Genomic DNA, 19696 nt, shown 5'->3' with positions numbered 1-19696 from the left:
ACAACTCGCTAGATGGCACAATCGCCCAATTCAAATAGCCAACGTGTTATCGGAGTACCACACATTTAGATCTGCTGAGCAGTGTTTGGGAAATGATTAAACGTACGTGTGTGCAATTTTTTTTATTATATTACACCATAAACATGAAATTGATGCAAAATACTTTTGTGTAGCCTATTACGCATATGCTGATAAAATAACGATTTCCCTTGAATAGAGACCGTTCAGATAGCGATAATTACATTCATTTTCAATCAATTGGTGGGCGATAGGCAACAAGAGTAATGTAAATGTAGGCTTATGCCCCTCACTTCTCTCAGATTGTGACCTGATGCGCGGCCAGGGTTACGCCTTTGTTTTAGGACGTTACCACAGCACACCCACCCTGACTGCTCTTTCATTCTGTTGGAAAGTTGACTGCCAATCTGTAACTGGAGAACACTCGAGTGCTGGTAGGCAACGAGGGGACAGCACCGCACATTGACACACCCTAAAGTTACCGATTTATTTTGACAAAGAACTCCGAGCAAGGAATTAGTTAAAATAACCATATCGATCCAGCATCGGATAATTCAGGGAAACGGTTGTTTTCTTTCCTATTCAGCAGACATGAAATCTTGCTTATGGATTGCCTTGCTTGTAACTCTTGTTATAGGGACGAAAACACAAGGTAAGTTTTTTCCCCCACCAAAGATGCATAACTACGCCATTATTAGGCCTATTATGAATAGCTATTATGATAATGATGATCATTACTATTATTGTTGTTATTTACTTTTTTGTAACGTTTTTTTTTTTATATTGATGGCCTATTTAAAGTTATACGTCTTGCTTAGGCCTATCCTTTGGACAAGATACACACAAGATTGGCCTACAAGTTGTAGTAGATTTAGATAGATTTAGGCAAGAAAATAGACGGGGAAACTCCATGTCTGCGTCCCCCTCCCCCACGTTAAGAGTTATGTCTATTTGTGTTAGGGCACGTGCCTGTTGCATGCATTTGTTTTCCATCTCAGTCATTCGTGCAGTTTTTAGTTGCACAGTTGAGAATGATACGCAGTTACCTTAGCAGCAAGGCAGTATAACACTGTTACAAACTTGTAGGCTAATACAACACTTGTGTACTTCTTGTACAGTTTTATAATCACTGCTCTCAGAAGAGCTCTGACTCATCTTAGTGTGGTAGTATATGACTCAAGGGTGTGTCTAGTCTGCCCTTTATAATCAGGGTAGTGTCTTTGGCTCATAGGGAAGCACATGTGCATGCAATGCTAACTGGCACAACTGGGGACAACTTTGAAAAGCAAGTTTGAAAGGCACAGAGAGAGTGTTTTGTTTTCTCGCAGGTTTTAATTGCTGAAAGGTAAGGGGGGTTTGCAGAACACAGTTCCCTGTACTGCATACTAACAACTCTCACTGAAGTGTTTCTTTCAAGACACTTTCAAGCCAAGGCACCCTTTGCCATCCTTATTTTCTTTGTAGGCTCTCTGTACTTGTGTGTCAGTTGAAAAAGAATAGTTGCCAATACATTTGATAGTTGATAGATATTAGTTGATAGATACTATCAGATACTGTTGCCTCAACCCAATGTTTCAGATCCTCTTTCCCACAATGCAATTTTGAAAAAAATTACAATATAGGTTTAGGATCTTAATTAATCTGCAATGCAGGAAATGTTAAAATTGTAGTGTATTTGAGGTTTTAAAAGGCTTCTGAAGCTTGTAATTTCCACTTGAAATTTCAGACTTGATTTTCCTTTACAAAAAATATATCAACCCCTACAAAATGTCCATTAATTATAATCCACATAATAATTCACATTTCCTGTTGCTGCAGGATTATTTTCCTGTTGTAGAAAACTGGCTCAAATTAAGATCCTACATCTGTAGGCCTATAAGATATTGGACTTTGAAATATTTTCAGCCTTATAGCTCCTCTGTGAGTTATACTCAGCACCCAATGAACATAACATTCTAAATATATATCCCATCCTGTGAATGGCTGTGTCTCTTGGCTTCATATGTGAGGCTGCTCCAGGATTGGCTAGAGTTGACCACAGGCATGCAGCCCCAAACCCCTACCCAGATGGGCACGCTGTCTTCATGATGACACATGTGATGCCTAGATTTAAAAGCCAGACTGAACTGATGAAAGACTGTTTTATACTACCCCATCATTGCCTCAAGTGTCCAGTACACAGTGAAAATAATTAGTACGAGTGGGTTATATTTAGTTAGTTGATACAGTTAATAGTTTGTTGGTCTTTCTTCTGAAAGTACACTGTAAAACCATGAAACATGTTGTCACACGTTTGTAACCTAAATGTCAGTGTTAAAAACTTAAACATTAAGCATTTAGATTAGCCAATAAGAGTTCTCATGTTAAACAAAGGCATTTAGAATGCAAGATTAAACATGATAGTCAGCTTTTTCCAGTCAGTTTCCAACCAGGAGAACAGTTGAAGTCGGAAGTTTACATACACCTTAGCCAAATACATTTAAACTCAGTTTTTCACAATTTCTGACATTTAATCCTAGTAAACATTCCTTGTCTTAGGTCAGTTAGGATCACCACTTTATTTTAAGAATGTGAAATGTCAGAATAATAGTAGAGAGGATGATTTATTTCAGCTTTTATTTTTTTCATCACATTCCCAGTGGGTCAGAAGTTTACATATACTCAATTAGTATTTGGTAGCATTGCCTTTAAGTTGTTTAACTTGGGTCAAACGTTTCTGGTAGCCTTCCACAAGCTTCCCACAATAAGTTTGGTGAATTTTGGCCCATTCCTCCTGACAGAGCTGGTGTAACTGAGTCAGGTTTCTAGGCCTCCTTGCTCACACACGCTTTTTTAGTTCTGCAAAAAAAAATTCAAGAGGATTGAGGTCAGGGCTTTGTGATGGGCACTCCAATACCTTGACTTTGTTGTCCTTAAGCCATTTTGCCACAACTTTGGAAGTATGCTTGGGGTCATTGTCCATTTGGAAGACCCATTTGCGACCAAGCTTTAACTTCCTGACTGATGTCTTGAGATGTTGCTTCAATATATCCACATAAGTTTCTTCCCTCATGATGCCATCTATTTTGTGAAGTGCACCAGTCCCTCCTGTAGGAAAGCACCCCCACAACATGATGCTGCCACCCCTGTGCTTCACGTCTCTGGCGCATGTGGGACGAACTCGTCCCACCTACGTAACAGCCACTGAAATCCAGTGGCGCGATTTTTGAATCGTTAGAAATACTATTACTTCAATTTCTCAAACATATGACTATTTTACAGCTATTTAAAGACAAGAATCTCGTTATCTAACCCCACTGTCCGATTTCAAAAAGGCTTTACAACGAAAGCAAAACATTAGATTATGTCAGCAGAGTGCCCAGCCAGAAATAATCAGACACCCATTTTTCAAGCTAGCATATCATGTCACATAAACCCAAACCACAGCTAAATGCAGCACTAACCTTTTATGATCTTCATCAGATGACACACCTAGGACATTGTGTTATACAATACATGCATGTCTGTTCAATCAAGTTCAAATTTATATCAAAAAACAGCTTTTTACATTAGCATGTGACGTTCAGAAAAAGCATAACCCCTGCAAACTTCCGGGGAATTTACTAACAGTTTGCTAAATTACTCACGATAAACGTTCACAAAAAGCATAACAATTATTTTAAGAATTATAGATACATTACTCCTCTATGCACTCGATATGTCCGATTTTAAAATAGCTTTTCGGATGAAGCACATTTTGCAATAATCTAAGTACATAGCCCGGCATCACAGGGCTAGCTATTTAGACACCCACCCAGGTCAGCCTCCACCAAAATCACATTTCCTATAAGAAAAATGTTCTTACCTTGCTTGTTCTTCGTCAGAATACACTGCCAGGACTTCTACTTCAATAACAAATGTTGGTTTGGTCCCAAATAATCCATCGTTATATCCAAACAGCGACGTTTTGTTCGTGAGTTCTAGACACTATCAGAATGCAACATCACGGTCTCGCGCATGGCGCATTGGCGTGACAAAAAATTTCTAAATATTCCATTACCGTACTTCAAAGCATGTCAACCGCTGTTTAAAACCAATTTTTATGCCATTTATCTCGTAGAAAAGCGATAATATTCCCACCGGGAATATGCATTGAGCCTAAACAGCCGAATTAAATTTCTCCTCAGGAGCGAATCGTGCACGCGCCTCATTCAAAGGTCCTCTGATCCGCCACTTACCAAAGGCGATAATGTGTTTCAGCCTGAGGCTGCCTCGTCAACCTTCAGGTATTTCCCGGGTTCTGAGAGCCTATCGGAGCCCTGGGAATTGTCACGTTACAGCTAAGATCCTTATTTTTCAATAAACAGATGCAAGACGCACGACTCCTTGTCAGACAGGGTACTTCCTGCATGAAACCTTGTCAGGTTTTTGCCTGCCATAGGAGTTCTGTTATACTCACAGACACCATTCTAACAGTTTTAGAAAATTCAGAGTGTTTTCTATCCAAACCTGAACAATAATATGCATATTCTAGCTTCTGAGTTGGTGTAGGAGGCAGTTAAAAATTGGCACATATTTTTTCCAAAATTCTCAATACTGCCCCCTATCCCAAACAGGTTAAGCCATTTTGCCACAACTTTGGAAGTATGCTTGGGGTCATTGTCCATTTGGAAGACCCATTTGCGACCAAGCTTTAACTTCCTGACTGATGTCTTGAGATGTTGCTTCAATATATCCACATAAGTTTCTTCCCTCATGATGCCATCTATTTTGTGAAGTGCACCAGTCCCTCCTGTAGGAAAGCACCCCCACAACATGATGCTGCCACCCCTGTGCTTCACGGTTGGAATGGTGTTCTTTGGCTTGCAAGCCTCCCCCTTTTTCTTCAAAACATAACGAGTGTCATTATGGTCAAACAGTTCTATTTTTCTTTCATGAGAACAGAGGATATTTCTCCAAAAAGTACAATCTTTGTACCCATGTGCAGTTGCAAACCGTAGTCTGGCTTTTTTATGGCGGTTTTGGAGCAGTGGCTTCTTCCTTGCTGAGCAGCCTTTCAGGTTATGTCGATGTTGGACTTGTTTTACTGTGGATATAGATACTTTTGTACCTGTTTCCTCCAGCATCTTCACAAGGTCTTTTGCTGTTGTTCTGGGATTGATTTGCACTTTTCGCACCAAAGTATGTTCATCTCTAGGAGACAGAACGCGTCTCCTTCCTGATTGGTATGACGGCTGCCTGGTCCCATGGTGTTTATACTTGCATACTATTGTTTGTACTGATGAACGTGGTACCCTTATGCGTTTGGAAATTGCGCCCAAGGAATAACCAGACTTGTGGAGGTCTACAATTTTCTGAGGTCTTGGCTGATTTCTTTTGATTTTCCCATGATGTCAAGCGAAGAGGCACTGAGTTTGAAGGTAGGCCTTGAAGTACATCCACAGGTACACCTCCAATTGACTCAAATTATGTCAATTATGTCAGAAGCTTCTAAAGCCATGACATAATTTTCTGGAGTTTTCCAAGCTGTTTAAAGGCACAGTCAACTTAGTGTATGTAAACTTCTGACCCACTGGAATTGTGATACAGTGAATTATACGTGATATAATCTGACTGTCAACAATTGTTGGAAAAATTACTTGTGTCATGCACAATGTAGATGTCCTAACCGACTTGCCAAAACGATAGTTTGTTAACAAGAAATTTGTGGAGTGGTTGAAAAAACAGTTTTAATGACTCCAACCTAACTGTATGTAAACTTCCGACTTCAACTGTATATTTCTTATGTATTCAGATTTTGAACACTGTTGTTTACTTTCCCATGCATTTCGTCATTAGAAGTTGATGTGACTTTCCATGCCTTCTTCAGATTCTTCAGTAACTGCAAAAGGTTGGGAACCACTGACCTAAAACTCATTATCATATTTCCCAGCATGCTTTGTTGCAGGTTGATTCTTAGAATAGTTTGTTTTAAAATCTATACACATTGATTGATTAATTGATGTTATACTATTCAAAGATAAATAACTTAATTTAAAAAATAACTAATCTAATCTGTTTGGGGTTGGATTTATTGCACCCGTTACTGAGATGGTTGTTTTAGTTTAGATGGTTTAGGTCAGTGGTTCCCAACTTTTTGCAGTTAATGTACCACTGACAGAATTTGCTCTGCTGGAGTACTCCTGATTTACCCACTCAAGAGTATTTTACCAGTATGGGCACATGAGTCTTCTCAAGTCTCTTTGGATAGTCCAAGCATCCCCAGGGGTCCTCCTAGTACCCCTGGTTGGGAACCACTGGTTCAGGTTGTTTTGTTTATTAAGTCCTTTACCAGAGCAGTCATTCGGAGTGCAGGTTGTGGGTGATACAATTTTCAAATTCTTGGATATCCTCCCGCTGGCTGGATTCTGATGGGAATTACTATTCACAGCACAAACCAGCGTACTGTGACTTGCAGGTCTTATGTGGCACATAAGCCAAGATTTGCAGACTACAATGTAGAAGTTAACTAAGCCTTGTGAAACGTACACTGAGTGTACAAAACATTAGGAGCACCTTCGTATTATTGCTTTGCACCCCATTTTGCCCTCAGAACAGCCTCAATTCGTCGGGGCATGGACTCTACAAGGTCTCGAAAGCATTCTACAGGGATGCTGGCCTATGTTGACTCCAATGCTTCCCACAGTTGTGTCAAGTTGGCTGGATGTCCTGGACCATTCTTGATACACACAGGAAACTGTTAAGTGTCAAAAACCCAACAGCGTTGCAGTTCACCTACTATCATACCCCGTTCAAAGGCACTTTAATATTTTATCTTGCCCATTCAACCTCTGAATGGCACACAATCCATGTCTCAATTGTTTCAAGGCTTAAAAACCCTTCTTTAACTGTTCTCCTCCCCTTCATCTACACTGACTGAAGTGGATTTAACAAGTGACATCAATAAGGGATCATAGCTTTCACCTGGTCGGTCTATGTCATGGAAAGAACATGTGTTCCTAATGTTTTATACACTCAATGTATAGTATGTGATCATAAAGGGTTGAACTTTAATTGAAATACCTTCACTTAGGCAGTCACTAGGTGAACGTTTCAGAAAATGAATTTATTGCAACAACCATGTCTCTGTCACTAACAAACACTGTCATGGGTTGGCATTTCTCACGTTCACTCGAGAGGCATGCTTGGAAATATGCAAATACGGCTTTACTCCCTACAGTGTTAAAACAACAAACCCAGTGTTTAGAGTTTAAAACCTAAAGGCCTTTTGCGGAATAAACGTGCTCATGTGGTTAACAAGTGTTACAATGAATAAACATGCCCTGGTGTTTACAATCTAAACACTGTGATGTGTTTTCATCGAAATTCATCAATTCCTTAAAAAGTGTCTCAGAAAAGTGTTAGTTGTGTTATGTGTTCAGATCCTAAACACTTGGTTTTACAGTGTCAGAAGCAACTATCTGACTTTTCTGCTCAGTTTCACTTGAGACCTTATTCTTATACAGTCTAAGGTTCAGACGCAGTAAGCAAATGTATTCAAACTGGGAGGCCTCTATTTTAAGTGGGTTGGCTAATTAGGTAATTGGTTCATTAGTTAGTGTGCTAGTTCAGTCTTTGCTTGGTTAATTCACAAAGGTTTAACTACAGCCAAGGCAGAGTAGAGAAATAGAGTGCTCTAGGATACAGCTCTCTGGTTTCAGCTGCCTATGAGTCATTCAAACCTTCAAACCGCAACTGACAGAAGTGGCAACAGACAGACTGTATGCCTGGCAAGGCCAGTTCCCTCGTAACAAAACCACACCAGGCAACCAATACAGGATGTACTACCTGCTGTTAAGTTGCACAAACACTGTCACAATATCAAAGTCACGCACATAGCAACTGGTGGTTCCATGGAATGTTTTTAGCACACAGTTAAAAAAGCTAGTTTGGTTAGTTGAGTAGAAAGTGGTGCTAACTAAGATGCGTAGACAGCCAGTGTTGTGGGTGAGATGATGTTGTCGTGTGGCTGACCAATAGTGTTTCATCTTTGTCCCACAGACTTCGATCTTTCTGATGCCTTTGATCTTGGTAAGTTTCTTGATATTTTGTTGTTGTTGTTGATAAGTAAGCCTACTGTAGATGTAGTACATAATGATGAAGCAGGTGTAATGGCTGTTCCTCACAATATTCAGGTCTTCCTCCTCTGCCTATCTGTAGCACTGCTCACGACGCTGTCTGGCTCAGTTGAATGCATATTGCATAATGCAAATTGGTTAATTAGTTATTACTGAACAGGAATTCATGTCCAAATATAATTTAAGCCTTTTGAAAATATTTTATATAGGATTAGAAATGACCATTTTAATTCGTAATACTCATAACACATGATGATCCTGTTATTATAATACAGATTTTTTTATATATAATGTGACATCTCCAGCCTTATAGATTAAAATGTGATGAATGATTTTATGAAAGGCAAAAAAAAACCTCTTTTTTTTTTAGATGACCCTATAACTACTATTCCAAAACAGCCAAAGCAACCTACAAAGGATCCCAGTCCAGGTAGGGAAACCTGTCACATAATATTACACTGACTGTGGGATGAAACCAACTCTGGAAGTCAACAAGAAGCCACTAGCAAGGGAACATAGACAACTTATTAGTCACAACTCATATGACTCAACATGAACCACATCAATAACCACTTTAAAGAAACAGAATATGAGCCCAGCATGTGACTGCAGGGTGGCCCAGCCCCCGAAGGGACTCTTATCAACTCTATGCAAGGATTTCCTTTGTGTTGTCTTCCTCTGTGATCTCTCCGTCCGCATTCTGTCACGCTTCTTCAAATACCCTTCTACAATGACCAGATTCTTCTGTGTTGACAGTGTTATAATCATGCTATAAGCATAAATAAATGTCATTACATTTCTTCATCTCCAGGAGGTGGTTTTGATCTATTCGATGCTCTTGGTCCAGAAGGTAAAAGGACACAGTAATAGGTGTATATGGCTCCCTCTTTGTCTAAGCTGGTGTTGGTTTTGCTCTTGGAACCTTTCTATATATCAGACTTAGATTTGGTTACCCTTCTCAAATCAACAGATAGCTGTGTTGAAGCTCTCATCAGGTCGTTGGTGCTGGGATAATAAGATTGGATCGTTCCTTGTCTCGGATTTCTTTTTCACTGATTAGCTTTAAGGGTTCATCCAGTTTGCGATTTGGGTGATAGATTTATAACGGCATACAATTGTATAGTTATACTGTTGTGGTATTCAGTTATATTCAACCAGTAATAACTGGCTAAATTAAACACCCATCCCGTTCAGCAAATCGCAACATGGATCCCCTTATTCACTTATGCTATATTTCTAATTATAGTTTCCCTTTCCTGGCTTTAAAATGGTAAGACTCAAAGGTGAAAATCCTGGGAATTATGGTTTAAAGTTGAGGCTTTTTTAATCCATCTTCCTTGATTCACCTTTCCTCCCCTTAGAGCCTGAGAAACCAGCTGGGATCCCCCCTAAAGAAGGTGGAACTGGTAAGGCATCTATGGCCGACAAATGTCAAATGAAATGGATAGCTCACATGTATTTCAACGAAGATGTTATTTCTGTTCTCAGATTATTTAGATCTTCTGGATACGTCAATGTGTTTATTTACATCAATGTGTTCTTAACTAAATATGTTGTCCAATCATTTGCCCAACGTGAAATACAATGCTCTTATAGTTGATATATTTGATGCCCTTTCCAGATCCCAAACCTGTAGATCCCAAAAAAACAGCTGAGGGTAAGTAAATTAACTCAACCAGCTGAAGTAACTCGAATCACTTATAATTACAGTATCCATCCTATTTGATCAGGATTCTAGCGATCAGATTAAAGAACCCAGGAAGACATTCTGATCAGTGCATAAAATGAACATCCGCCAGATGCGTGTAGATTTAGGTATTGGCGGGTAGGAATGTCTATTTCACCAGCCACGGTGTTCAATTTGCAGGTCTCTACAGTGCGAGCATTACATTTGTGAATAAAATAGTCAAAAGTGTGAGTTGAAATTGATTGCAGAAAAGTGCTGCAGTAGCTGTTTTCAAAGTATTTCTGCTGTTTTGTTTCATAGCTCCTAATTGCACAATGAAATATGAATCCTATATCCCACCTCACGCAGCAACACTGCCTGGCAGGAGAGCTGTGCGCTCTGTGTGAAGTGCTGATAGATTCATTTTTGGAGGTGCTGCGCACAGGCATAAAAGTTGATCTAATTTACTCAAAAGTCTACAAAGTGAGACAGTGTCCTTGTGTTTCTTGGCTATTTACATTGTTTAGTTCAGAAGCTCAGTTGTTTTAAAACGTTAGTTTGAGGTTGCTGCTTCAAATGATAGCCCTAGTCAGATCGCAAATCTCACACACACACACAAAACACATGACACAACTCTGGTGTGGCATTTACCAAGGTAACCTCCCGCCCTTAAAGGGGCAGCTGAAAAATATGTCTCATCTGATATTTTGGTTACAAACATTTTGTGAAATTGAGCAATATACCACATTACTTCTTACTAATACATTTCTTGTTTTGGAAACATTACAAGGCATGGTCATCTGTTTTTTTGTTTTTATGTTAAATGTTTTGGCTGGTAAAAAATCTGAGAGGTGGGTACCTGCCACAGTGGCTGCAGACCAAACAGTCAATTTTAGGCCCTGGTTCTGATACCTAAAGCAAACCGAATATTGACCTCAAGATGGGAGATGTCACCCATTGTAAATGATACAGTCATAGAATCCATATGTTTTCTGTTATATTTTCTCTTCATAGATGGGATGGGTTTTGACCTGTCTGATGCCTTGGGTCCAGGTAAAGTCAGAGTTATTGTTAGGTGCTCAGTCTTGGGAAGAAGTCTTTCTATTTAGTGCAGGTCTATTTTGGGGATTCTCTCTTTGTCCCTACCTCCCTGTTTACTTAACCCAATCGATCAATTAATCAAACAAACAAACAATTAATAAATCATTCAAATCAAGCAATCAGCCGGGGTGCAGGTAGCCTAGTGGTTAGAACGTTGGACTAGTAACCGAAAGGTTGCAAGATTGAATCCCTGAGCTGACAAGGTAAAAATCTGTCGTTCTGCCCCTGAACAAGGCGGTTAACCCACTGTTCCTAGGTCGTCATTGAAAATAAGGATTTGTTCTTAACTGACTTGCCTAGTTAAATTAAGGTAAAAAATTTAAAAAACGGGCTTGTGATGAATCATACCCACTGCTATCCATGATTAATCTTTACCTCAACAGCCTTTACATACCCAGCAAGCACCTTTTGTCTTGAGACGTCTTGAGATGTCTTGAGACATGGTGATGGCTGGGTATGTAAAGGAGGTTCCCTTTGCTTTGCGTCCAGTGACTCTCACACTCTCACCTCTCTTAATAAGAAGCTTGGCCTCTTGAGCTTTCAAAACCTGCTAAACCAGACTTTCGCTTAAGAGCTTAAGTGATTGTAGGTGCTGATGTTTTCACATCTAATGTCGGAAGAAATGATATGAGGGACTAGTGGCATGCTTCCCAGTGTGAAAACATATTATAATGTTATTATAACGTGTTATAATGTAATTTAAATAATGGTCCTCTTCCCACTCCTCTCCCTTGTTCTCTAATGTCTATCATCCATAGATCCCGTACCGGGTAAACCAGCTGTTGTTCCACCTAAAGATGGAGGCACCGGTACTAAGCATTGGATATATCCCTTTATTTCCTCTGTTTGATGATCATATACTATGTGTGTGCTACTGTGAATTGTTATTATGGACTCCCAGGACTCTCTGGAAAGCAGTGGTAATTGTTACCAACTCACCTGTTGCTATACTGTTTTCATCTGGAAGGTGGCGGGTCCTTCGGAGACAATGACCTGTTTGATATAAGCGATAACGATAACTACAAGCCTGATCCCGGCAAGGGAGGTGGAGGAGGAGGTAGGACATTTAAGGCTTTTATTATTGAATAAGTTTAGAAGCAGTGTCACAAGCAAGACAAAGGGTGCTGTTCATACGAATTAGTTAATGGGTTTGACTTCCAACAGTAGGCCTGCAATCTTACTGTTGAGGGAGAGTAATTTCTACTTAGACTAGCATAAGTCAAAATACATACAATAGAGTATGTCGGGGAGGCTGGGGACCCGACAGAAATTGTCCATTGTTGCCATATTGAAGTTAATTGCAGTGCTAAATTCACTGTGGACTAAAACAGAACCGTTCTGTCTTAAAACTATATACACATTTCCTTTCTCTTTTTCCTCTTAGTCACTTAGAATGGAAGTAATTACTTGTTCTTTACAAAAGAGAGAAAAAAAGCAAAAATAGGGAAGGGAAAAACCCCTCATGGTTACCAATGTAATTAGTGCCATATGCCTGTTAGTCTGATGCTATCACTGCATGATACTGTGGAGAGTCCAGAGGAGCTGGAAACAAACTGAAATAACCTGTCATTAAACTCAGTGTAAGGGGACGGTTTCAGCCCTCACAGTTAAAGACGACATGTTTAAAAGGAATCTGGAAATATTTTGACCAACTCTATGAAGACTTTATACAATAAATCTCTGAAGTCTTCATGAACATTTGCACGTACATGTAAATAGAACACACAGACCTATCTAGCTACTTCTATGTACAGTATGTCTAGAAGTATATACCACAGAAGGAGTAGAAGTGTCTCACTTTGCTGTTTTTGTTTATATATAGCACGTGCAGCTGACCCAGCTCCCTCAGATCCCAATGGTACGACATTTATAGCACTTTCTGTTTGCCTGAAGTTTGTCTGAAGTTCTTGCTTGCTGCTAGTAAAACTGATTCAAAACAGTAATACTGCAAAATCAAAGTACACAAACTTATGGACTTATTGCTTACTTTCTCACTTTATTTTTCCCTCTTCAGGAGGAGGTGGTGCTCCTGCAGATCAACCTCAAGGTAAATCAATCCATTTATTTCTACAATAAATAATGTTAATTATCAAGCGTCTCAGGAGGAATTATATGGGGTGGCGTTTTGTCAAGTTGAACGGCTATTTCGCACCAGATTTAGGTGGAATCTTTAGTCTGTATTCGCCCACTGTACCCACACCAAGTCTTTTCATTTAACTCTCACCACTCATCTTTACCGTGATGTCAAAGGCCTGCAGTATGAAGAATCTCAGTGACAGTGAATTCTTCTCACACCTTTTGAGGGACTAAGCTCTGTGCTTTTATAGTCATATCTGTGTCTCCTGTCTCAGAGGAAGTTGGCTGATTGCCCTGGTTTTAGTGTGTGCTCCTCACGGTCGGATTATGTTGTTTTATACTTCCTGTTGCCAATCCAAACACAGCAAAGATTCTGAAAATGAATAATACAACTAATAAAAGGGCTGCGCTGAGAGGAGGTCTATCAAACTAAATGTGTTGAAACCTAACTTCGCTTTGAGGATTCCCTGATCAAATAGTGCAAGTGGAGGCTTGAGGATGGCCATTTCTTGTAGCAAGAAATATAGTTTAACTTTTGGGTAAACAAGTACAGTAAGCTTTATGGGAACATTGGGAACTATTGGTTTGGAATACAAAGGGGAATTAACTCTGATTGGCTTGAATGGGTGCACACTATTGGCCATATCCTTGAAACCCAGGGTACGATTCTGTGTAGTTGCCGATCTAGACCTACTGTGGGCCCAATTCCTGAAGATGCTAGATGCTAACATGCCAGAGGGCTTCCATGTTTGGATATCCACATAAAGCAAGCAGTGGTGCCTCTGTTAGAGAAGGCCATGGAGCTTTTGAATGTGGGCCAATGAAGGAGCCCCCAGTGACTTTCATGAATCAGGGAGACATCTATCCACCTATGTTCTGATTGGTGCTCAGATCTGAGGGAGTGTTCTGATTAGTTGTTTACATGGTGTTTGAGGTGCTTTAACCTCTCTTGGGCAGGTGGGACGCTACCGTCACACCCACGGTTCACACTATTCAACAGCCAGTGAAAAATCAGAGCGCCAAATTCAAACCACAAAATGTCATAATTCAAAATTCTCAAACATACAACTATTTTACACCATTTTAAAGATACACGTCTCCTTAATGTAACCACATTGTCCGATTTCAAAAAGGCTTTACGGCGAAAGCATAAAGTTAGATTATGTTAGGACAGTTCCAACACAAGGACAGGCGTCACAAATACCAGAAATTCAGCTAAAAGTATGCAGTAACCTTTGAAGATCTTCATCAGATGACACTCCTAGGACATCATGTAACACAATACATGCATTTTTTGTTCGATCAAGTTGATATTTATATCCAAAAACAGCATTTTACATTGGCGCGTGATGTTCGGAAAATATGTGTGAATCAGCACAACAATTTACAAAAATACTCATCATAAACATTGATAAAATATTAAACTGTTATTCAAAGAATTATAGATGAACATCTCCTTTATGCAACCACTGTGACAGATTTCAAAAAAGCTTCACGGGGAAAGCACACTTTGCAATAATCTGAGTACTGCGCTCAGAAAAAGACATCAAGCAATACAGATACCTGCCATTTTGGAGTCATCTATCATAAATAGCATTAAATATTCACTTACCGTTGATGATCTTCATCAGAAGGCACTTCCAGGAATCCCAGGTCCACAATAAATGTTGTTTGTTCGATAAAGTCTATAATTTATGTCTAAATACCTCCTTGTTGTTAGCGCGTTCAGTATGCTACTCCAAGTGTAGGAAGCGCGGCCAAAATGTCACGACGAAAAGTCCAAAAAAGTTATATTTACGTTCGTTCAAACATGTCAAACGTTGTATAGCATCAATCTTTAGGGCCTTTTTAACTTAGAACTTCAATAATATTCCAACGTCTTGGAAAAACGTTTTGGAACACAGCTAACTCTCACGTGAATGCGCGCCAATGAACTCATGTGCTTTCCTGAGTCAACAACTTCCAACTTCCTCTGTTCGCTCTCTGTTCATCATAGACGCCTCAAACAACTTTCTAAAGACTTGACATCTAGTGGAAGCCTTAGGAAGTGCAAAATGAACCCTAAGTCACTGTGTGTTCGATAGGCAATGACTTGAAAGGACTACAAGCACCAGATTTCCCACTTCCTGGTTAGATTTTTCTCAGGTTTTTGCCTGCCATATGAGTTCTGTTATACTCACAGACGTCATTCAAACAGTTTTAGAAACTTCAGAGTGTTTTCTATCCAAATCTACCAATAATATGCATATTCTAGTTCCTGGGCCCGAGTAGTAGGCCGTTTAATTTGGGTACGTTTTTCATCCGGCCGTGAAAATACTGCCCCCTACCCAAGAGAGGTTAAAACACCTATCAGGGCTGATCTTACAAAGCAATGATTTGTACGCTCTTAGAAAAAATGGTTCCAAAAGGTTTATTCGGCTGTCCCTATAGGATAACCCTTTTGGGTTCCATGCAGAACTCTCTTTGGTTCTACCTGGAACCAAACAGGATTCTCCTATAGGACAGCCGAATAACTCTTTTAGGTTCTGGAGAGATCCTTTTTTTCCTGAGTTTATGCTCCAGTTTTCACTGGGTTAAAGCTAAGGTTAGTACAAAGTTCAGAGGTTTTATCCCTTAAGGAGTGTGTTCTCATCCCCTCTGACACCCCACCCTTCTCTTTACTTTCTGAAGTCAGTTTCCGAATCATTCCTGTGTGTTGAGCTTATGGGATTCTGTTTTGTAAAATGTTACAGCTATAAGCCTAAAGATAGTGGTTACTGATATTATCAAGGTTATTTTTATTGTCCCCACCTGTTTTTGGGCTGCATATTTGGCCAGTATGGTTTTTGAGGCGTTCTTATGCATTGCATGTAGTTGTTTCATATGTGTGTTACTTCTTGTGTGATAGTCTTTCCAAATGACATGGCAATTCATGCAAAAATAATGATGATATAAAAAGGCTAGAGAAGCCCTCTATGTTTCCACATTTTGAGAATTATTGGTCATAGTCCAGATGTAAAATAGATGTCTGACACTCACGGAAGGTCTTTGTTTGAATTTCCTTCCTGTGTCACATCTTGTCATGACGTGCCCATCGTTACTGTACCCTAAGCCTGTTACTTTTGCAGCCTAGTCCTAACAGCCCCTCACAGAGGCCTAGTCAGAACACATTCCTAGCATAGCCAAACTTCACAGCACTCGGTTAAAACTCTTTTTTTTGTGCTAATGTGTTCTAAAACAACCTGACATGCAGTTCTCTCATATTCCAATATTGACTACGTTAATGACTTATTCGGAAACACTGAAGGATATATGTGCTAAGCCAGTAGGGCTTAACAAAAAAAATATATATATATTGTGCGTTTACAAATGATTTATGTATCGTGGTAAATGTTCCTGTAAGGTTGGAAGTTGTCTTTCATTGGGGTACGTTTCTTTGGCCACTTGCATTCAAATACAAAATCTTGTTTCCATTACAACGTGTCTTTCCATGTTAGAAGCATGCGGCTACTTCTTTTTCGTACGATGTGTGTGTTACAACAGAGAGGTTAGCTATCAACACATTGCTATTGTCGTCTCTTTGTCTGTTGTTGTATTCCTTCAGATGTTAATAAAGCCTGCTGAACGGTGTTCTGATTTATGGTGTTCTGCAGAGGACCTATAACACATAGTGTGCTTTCTGTTGATGGAATCCATGCAACCGGCTCTTGAAGAATGTAGCTTGCATGTGTGACTGTGAGCGAAGGTTATTGGACTGAACTGTACGATTGTAGCCACAGGCGGTAGGTTGCATTCTTCAGCAGTAAGTCACCGTTTGTTGGGGTTTCATCCAGTTTTTACCCTGGGCACCGCCCTGTTTCAATGCATGATACACTGTTACTCACAGTGGTTCTCTATGGGAAAATCCAGTTTTTACTTGTAAGGTTGATTCATCAAAATTCAAGTGTTTGTTCACTGTAATCCCATTGTGTATTTCTTTCTGTATCCTTGGGAGTTGGGTTTGTGTTATTCCTTCACTGTATCACTGGGTTGTGGCTTTCTCTGAGGTTTCATGGTTTCATGTCTTTTGTCGAGATAGTTTTAAGATGTTTTTAAATAGAAACTCTGGAATATTTCCGTTTCAGCCCCCATAGTATTCTGTTGTTGCACTATTTTCCACCCAGAAATACTTTGCCAGCACATTACAACCAGAGGCCGTCATAAAAACGCTCTCGACCACCACCTTGTGGAATTATGGTATAGTTCCAAAATGTTTTCCATTGGTGTGCAACTAGACTAGAGCCGTATGTTTTTGAAAAAAAAGGCACGTTATGCAACATGAATAATAGCCTCACTTACTCACACACACACTTTCTTTAATATATTTTTCTAAGAATCACTCAGAGAGAAAACATCTAGCGTAACCTTATCAACTAAACATCCACAATGGATCTTTTTGTTGTGTAGATGGAGAAGCTGGATCTGGTCAGATCGCTGGCATAGTGAGTGGAATAGGAGTGGCCCTCCTTGGTGCTGCCTCCAGCTACTTTGCCTACCAGAAGAAGAAACTGTGTTTCAAGGTTCAGGGAGGTGAGTGAATGGGACTGGGATACGTACAGTATGTGTAGTAGTGGATACAAGGTTGCCCTGGCTGTAGACGCCTGTAGGGCATCTAATAGAAGTCTACAGCCATGTCTCAGCCATCCAAAGGTCTAGAGGTCCCACTATGAAGTTGTCTGTGGCACATAACATGTTCTTAAATGCAAATGCTTATGTAATTTCTCCATTCAGGTGAAGACCCAGAAAGTGGAAAGAATGCACATGGAGCTCAGTCTGATCCCCAAGGTAAGCACTAGTTATTACACAATCTCATTAGTCTCTCTCTCTCTACTACTCCAATATACTACCTACTACTCCAATATACTACTCCAGTATTCTACCTACTACTCCAGTATACTACCTACCTACTACTCCAGTATTCTACCTACCTACTATTCCAGTATTCTACCAACACTACTACCTTACTATATACTGCCTACCTACTATCTCATTCTAGTATTCCTGTTCTGTTTTCCTGCCTTTTCACTGGGTGGGTCCTGCTTCTCTGTTTCTTTACTTCTCTCTGTCCTCCATTTCTTTCCTGCAGATTAGGGCAAGGGAACCCTTGGAAAAAGGTCTGCTGAGAAGGGTTTTAAGTTATTTTAAATTCCAATGCATTTTTTTTTTTATATTGTTAACATAACCATTATTTCTGTGCTTCCTCTGATTCCAGTGATGAGCAACTTGCTCAGGTCATCCTAACTTCGATCAGGTCATCATAGAGGAACCTCACCTTTAGCAAAGAAACACCTTCTTCCATCAGCAGGTATCAACTGTCTGCTGGGGACATCAGTGGGCAAAAAAATACAATAAAATATATAGATTTTTTTTCATTTGTCTTTCATTTGGAATTTAACTTTTGGAGAATGTTAGTTATTTGTTGTTGTTTTTTTGTTGCCTTATCTAGCTGTGTAAAGACACTTAGATTTACAACTTGAATACATGTTTTTTTTTTGCAGTGAAGATGTATTGATCATTTTCATTGTATGTTGTTAGGTACCAAACAATTGTCGTTCAACATGCTGATGTGATTTTTCATCAGTTGTCATTTCATTTTCATTTCATACTTTAGTAGGCCTAGCTAGTATCTATAACTGCATTGTACATTTGACCTTGTTTACAACTAAACAAGTGCTTACATTGCACATAGCTTTTGTTGTATTTGTTTTACTTTAACTGTCTCCACGTATATTCAATTCTGATTGGCAGTAGATCTCTCGTTTCATCAAATGTCAGCGCTTGTTTTAAAATATAACCCAGGCGAGTCTGTAGTTACACTAATCAAAACAAACCATGCACACAAAGGATGCTTTTATAACATGGCACACGCATGTTATTATTAATTGGATTCAAATTTAATAGAAGGATTTAGAACTTTTTGTATAGATGAAGGTATAATGAAAAAAAGTGCCTTAGAGAAAGGGATTATTTTGGTGGATATAAAAAGAATGTGTAGGGTACTATTTGGAGTGAGGAATGGTTTCAAGCTGAACTTTTAGCTGCATCACGTTTTGTCTTCTAGTAAGTTAATTGTTTGGGGTGCAAGCCACTCGTTAGTGTTTATGTGAGGAAAGATACCATAAATGCACATGGTAAATAGACATAAATGTTTAAAAAAAAATATTTGCAAAACAACATTTACACTGAGAAGTGGTTATTGTATGTTTTAAGTTATACTTGTTTAAGATTTGTATGTATGATTGCTTGATTCCTGATGCAATACAGATAAGAATAGAAATTGATAACTGGGGTTGATGCCAAACTAGTAAATCAGCATATTCTACCATGTCACTTGTGCTGTAAATACTAATGAAGAATGCGTATAAAAGCGCTGCTGCTTTTTTGCTGTGTGATATATGCCATTTTTGTTCTCCTTTAACTTTCAGTACATGTAATTAAAACCTTTTAAGTAACTGCAACTGAAGAAGTGTTACTGCTTGTTCTTTACAAATACAGGAAATCATTTGTTGGCTTAGTTGATCGTAGTTAGTTGTTTTGTGTGTTTTGAAGGCTGTCAGTAATGTACCTTATTGTTATCAATAAAGTTCACTTTTTACAATTGATTGGTATTTTTTTATTTAATGTATGTTTTCCATCAAGTTTAAACATCAGTGTTGTTGTCCATAGTAGCATTCATTTGCATATCATGAAGATTGACTAACGGGTCTACAGTGAATTGAAT

At 39.2% G+C, this 19696-nt stretch overlaps 1 protein-coding gene across 6 annotated transcripts; it reads left to right on the top strand.

Annotated features, from left to right (window-relative positions):
• Positions 1-376: 376 nt before the first annotated feature.
• Positions 377-19577, top strand: cd99 (CD99 molecule). Of its 6 annotated transcripts, XM_029741239.1 has the most exons (15): positions 378-670; positions 8038-8067; positions 8485-8544; positions 8926-8964; positions 9476-9520; positions 9736-9771; positions 10795-10833; positions 11640-11690; positions 11849-11938; positions 12704-12739; positions 12896-12928; positions 17383-17505; positions 17707-17760; positions 18062-18089; positions 18188-19577. In XM_029741239.1, the coding sequence occupies exons 1-14, from the start codon at positions 610-612 to the stop codon at positions 18064-18066; spliced, it is 702 nt and encodes a 233-aa protein (XP_029597099.1). In that variant the 5' UTR covers positions 378-609; the 3' UTR covers positions 18067-18089; positions 18188-19577. The 6 variants fall into 6 exon arrangements, with proteins under 6 accessions (XP_029597098.1, XP_029597099.1, XP_029597097.1 ...); XM_029741238.1 differs by lacking the exon at positions 18062-18089 and having other exon boundaries at positions 377-670; positions 12899-12928; XM_029741237.1 differs by lacking the exon at positions 18062-18089 and having other exon boundaries at positions 380-670.
• The last annotated feature ends 119 nt before the right edge of the window (positions 19578-19696 follow it).

This window comes from Salmo trutta, chromosome 39, assembly GCF_901001165.1.
Source record: "Salmo trutta chromosome 39, fSalTru1.1, whole genome shotgun sequence".
Taxonomy (NCBI): domain Eukaryota; kingdom Metazoa; phylum Chordata; class Actinopteri; order Salmoniformes; family Salmonidae; genus Salmo; species Salmo trutta.
This window is presented reverse-complemented; position numbering and strand designations above follow the sequence as displayed.

Excerpts from the sequence above, each read along its gene's own strand:
- cd99 (XM_029741237.1), top strand. The coding sequence starts at position 610 with ATGAAATCTTGCTTATGGATTGCCTTGCTTGTAACTCTTGTTATAGGG. Across the intron at positions 11,939-12,703 it reads CAAGGGAGGTGGAGGAGGAG|CACGTGCAGCTGACCCAGCT; the intron begins GTAGGACATTTA and ends GTTTATATATAG. Across the intron at positions 12,929-17,382 it reads TCCTGCAGATCAACCTCAAG|ATGGAGAAGCTGGATCTGGT; the intron begins GTAAATCAATCC and ends TTTGTTGTGTAG.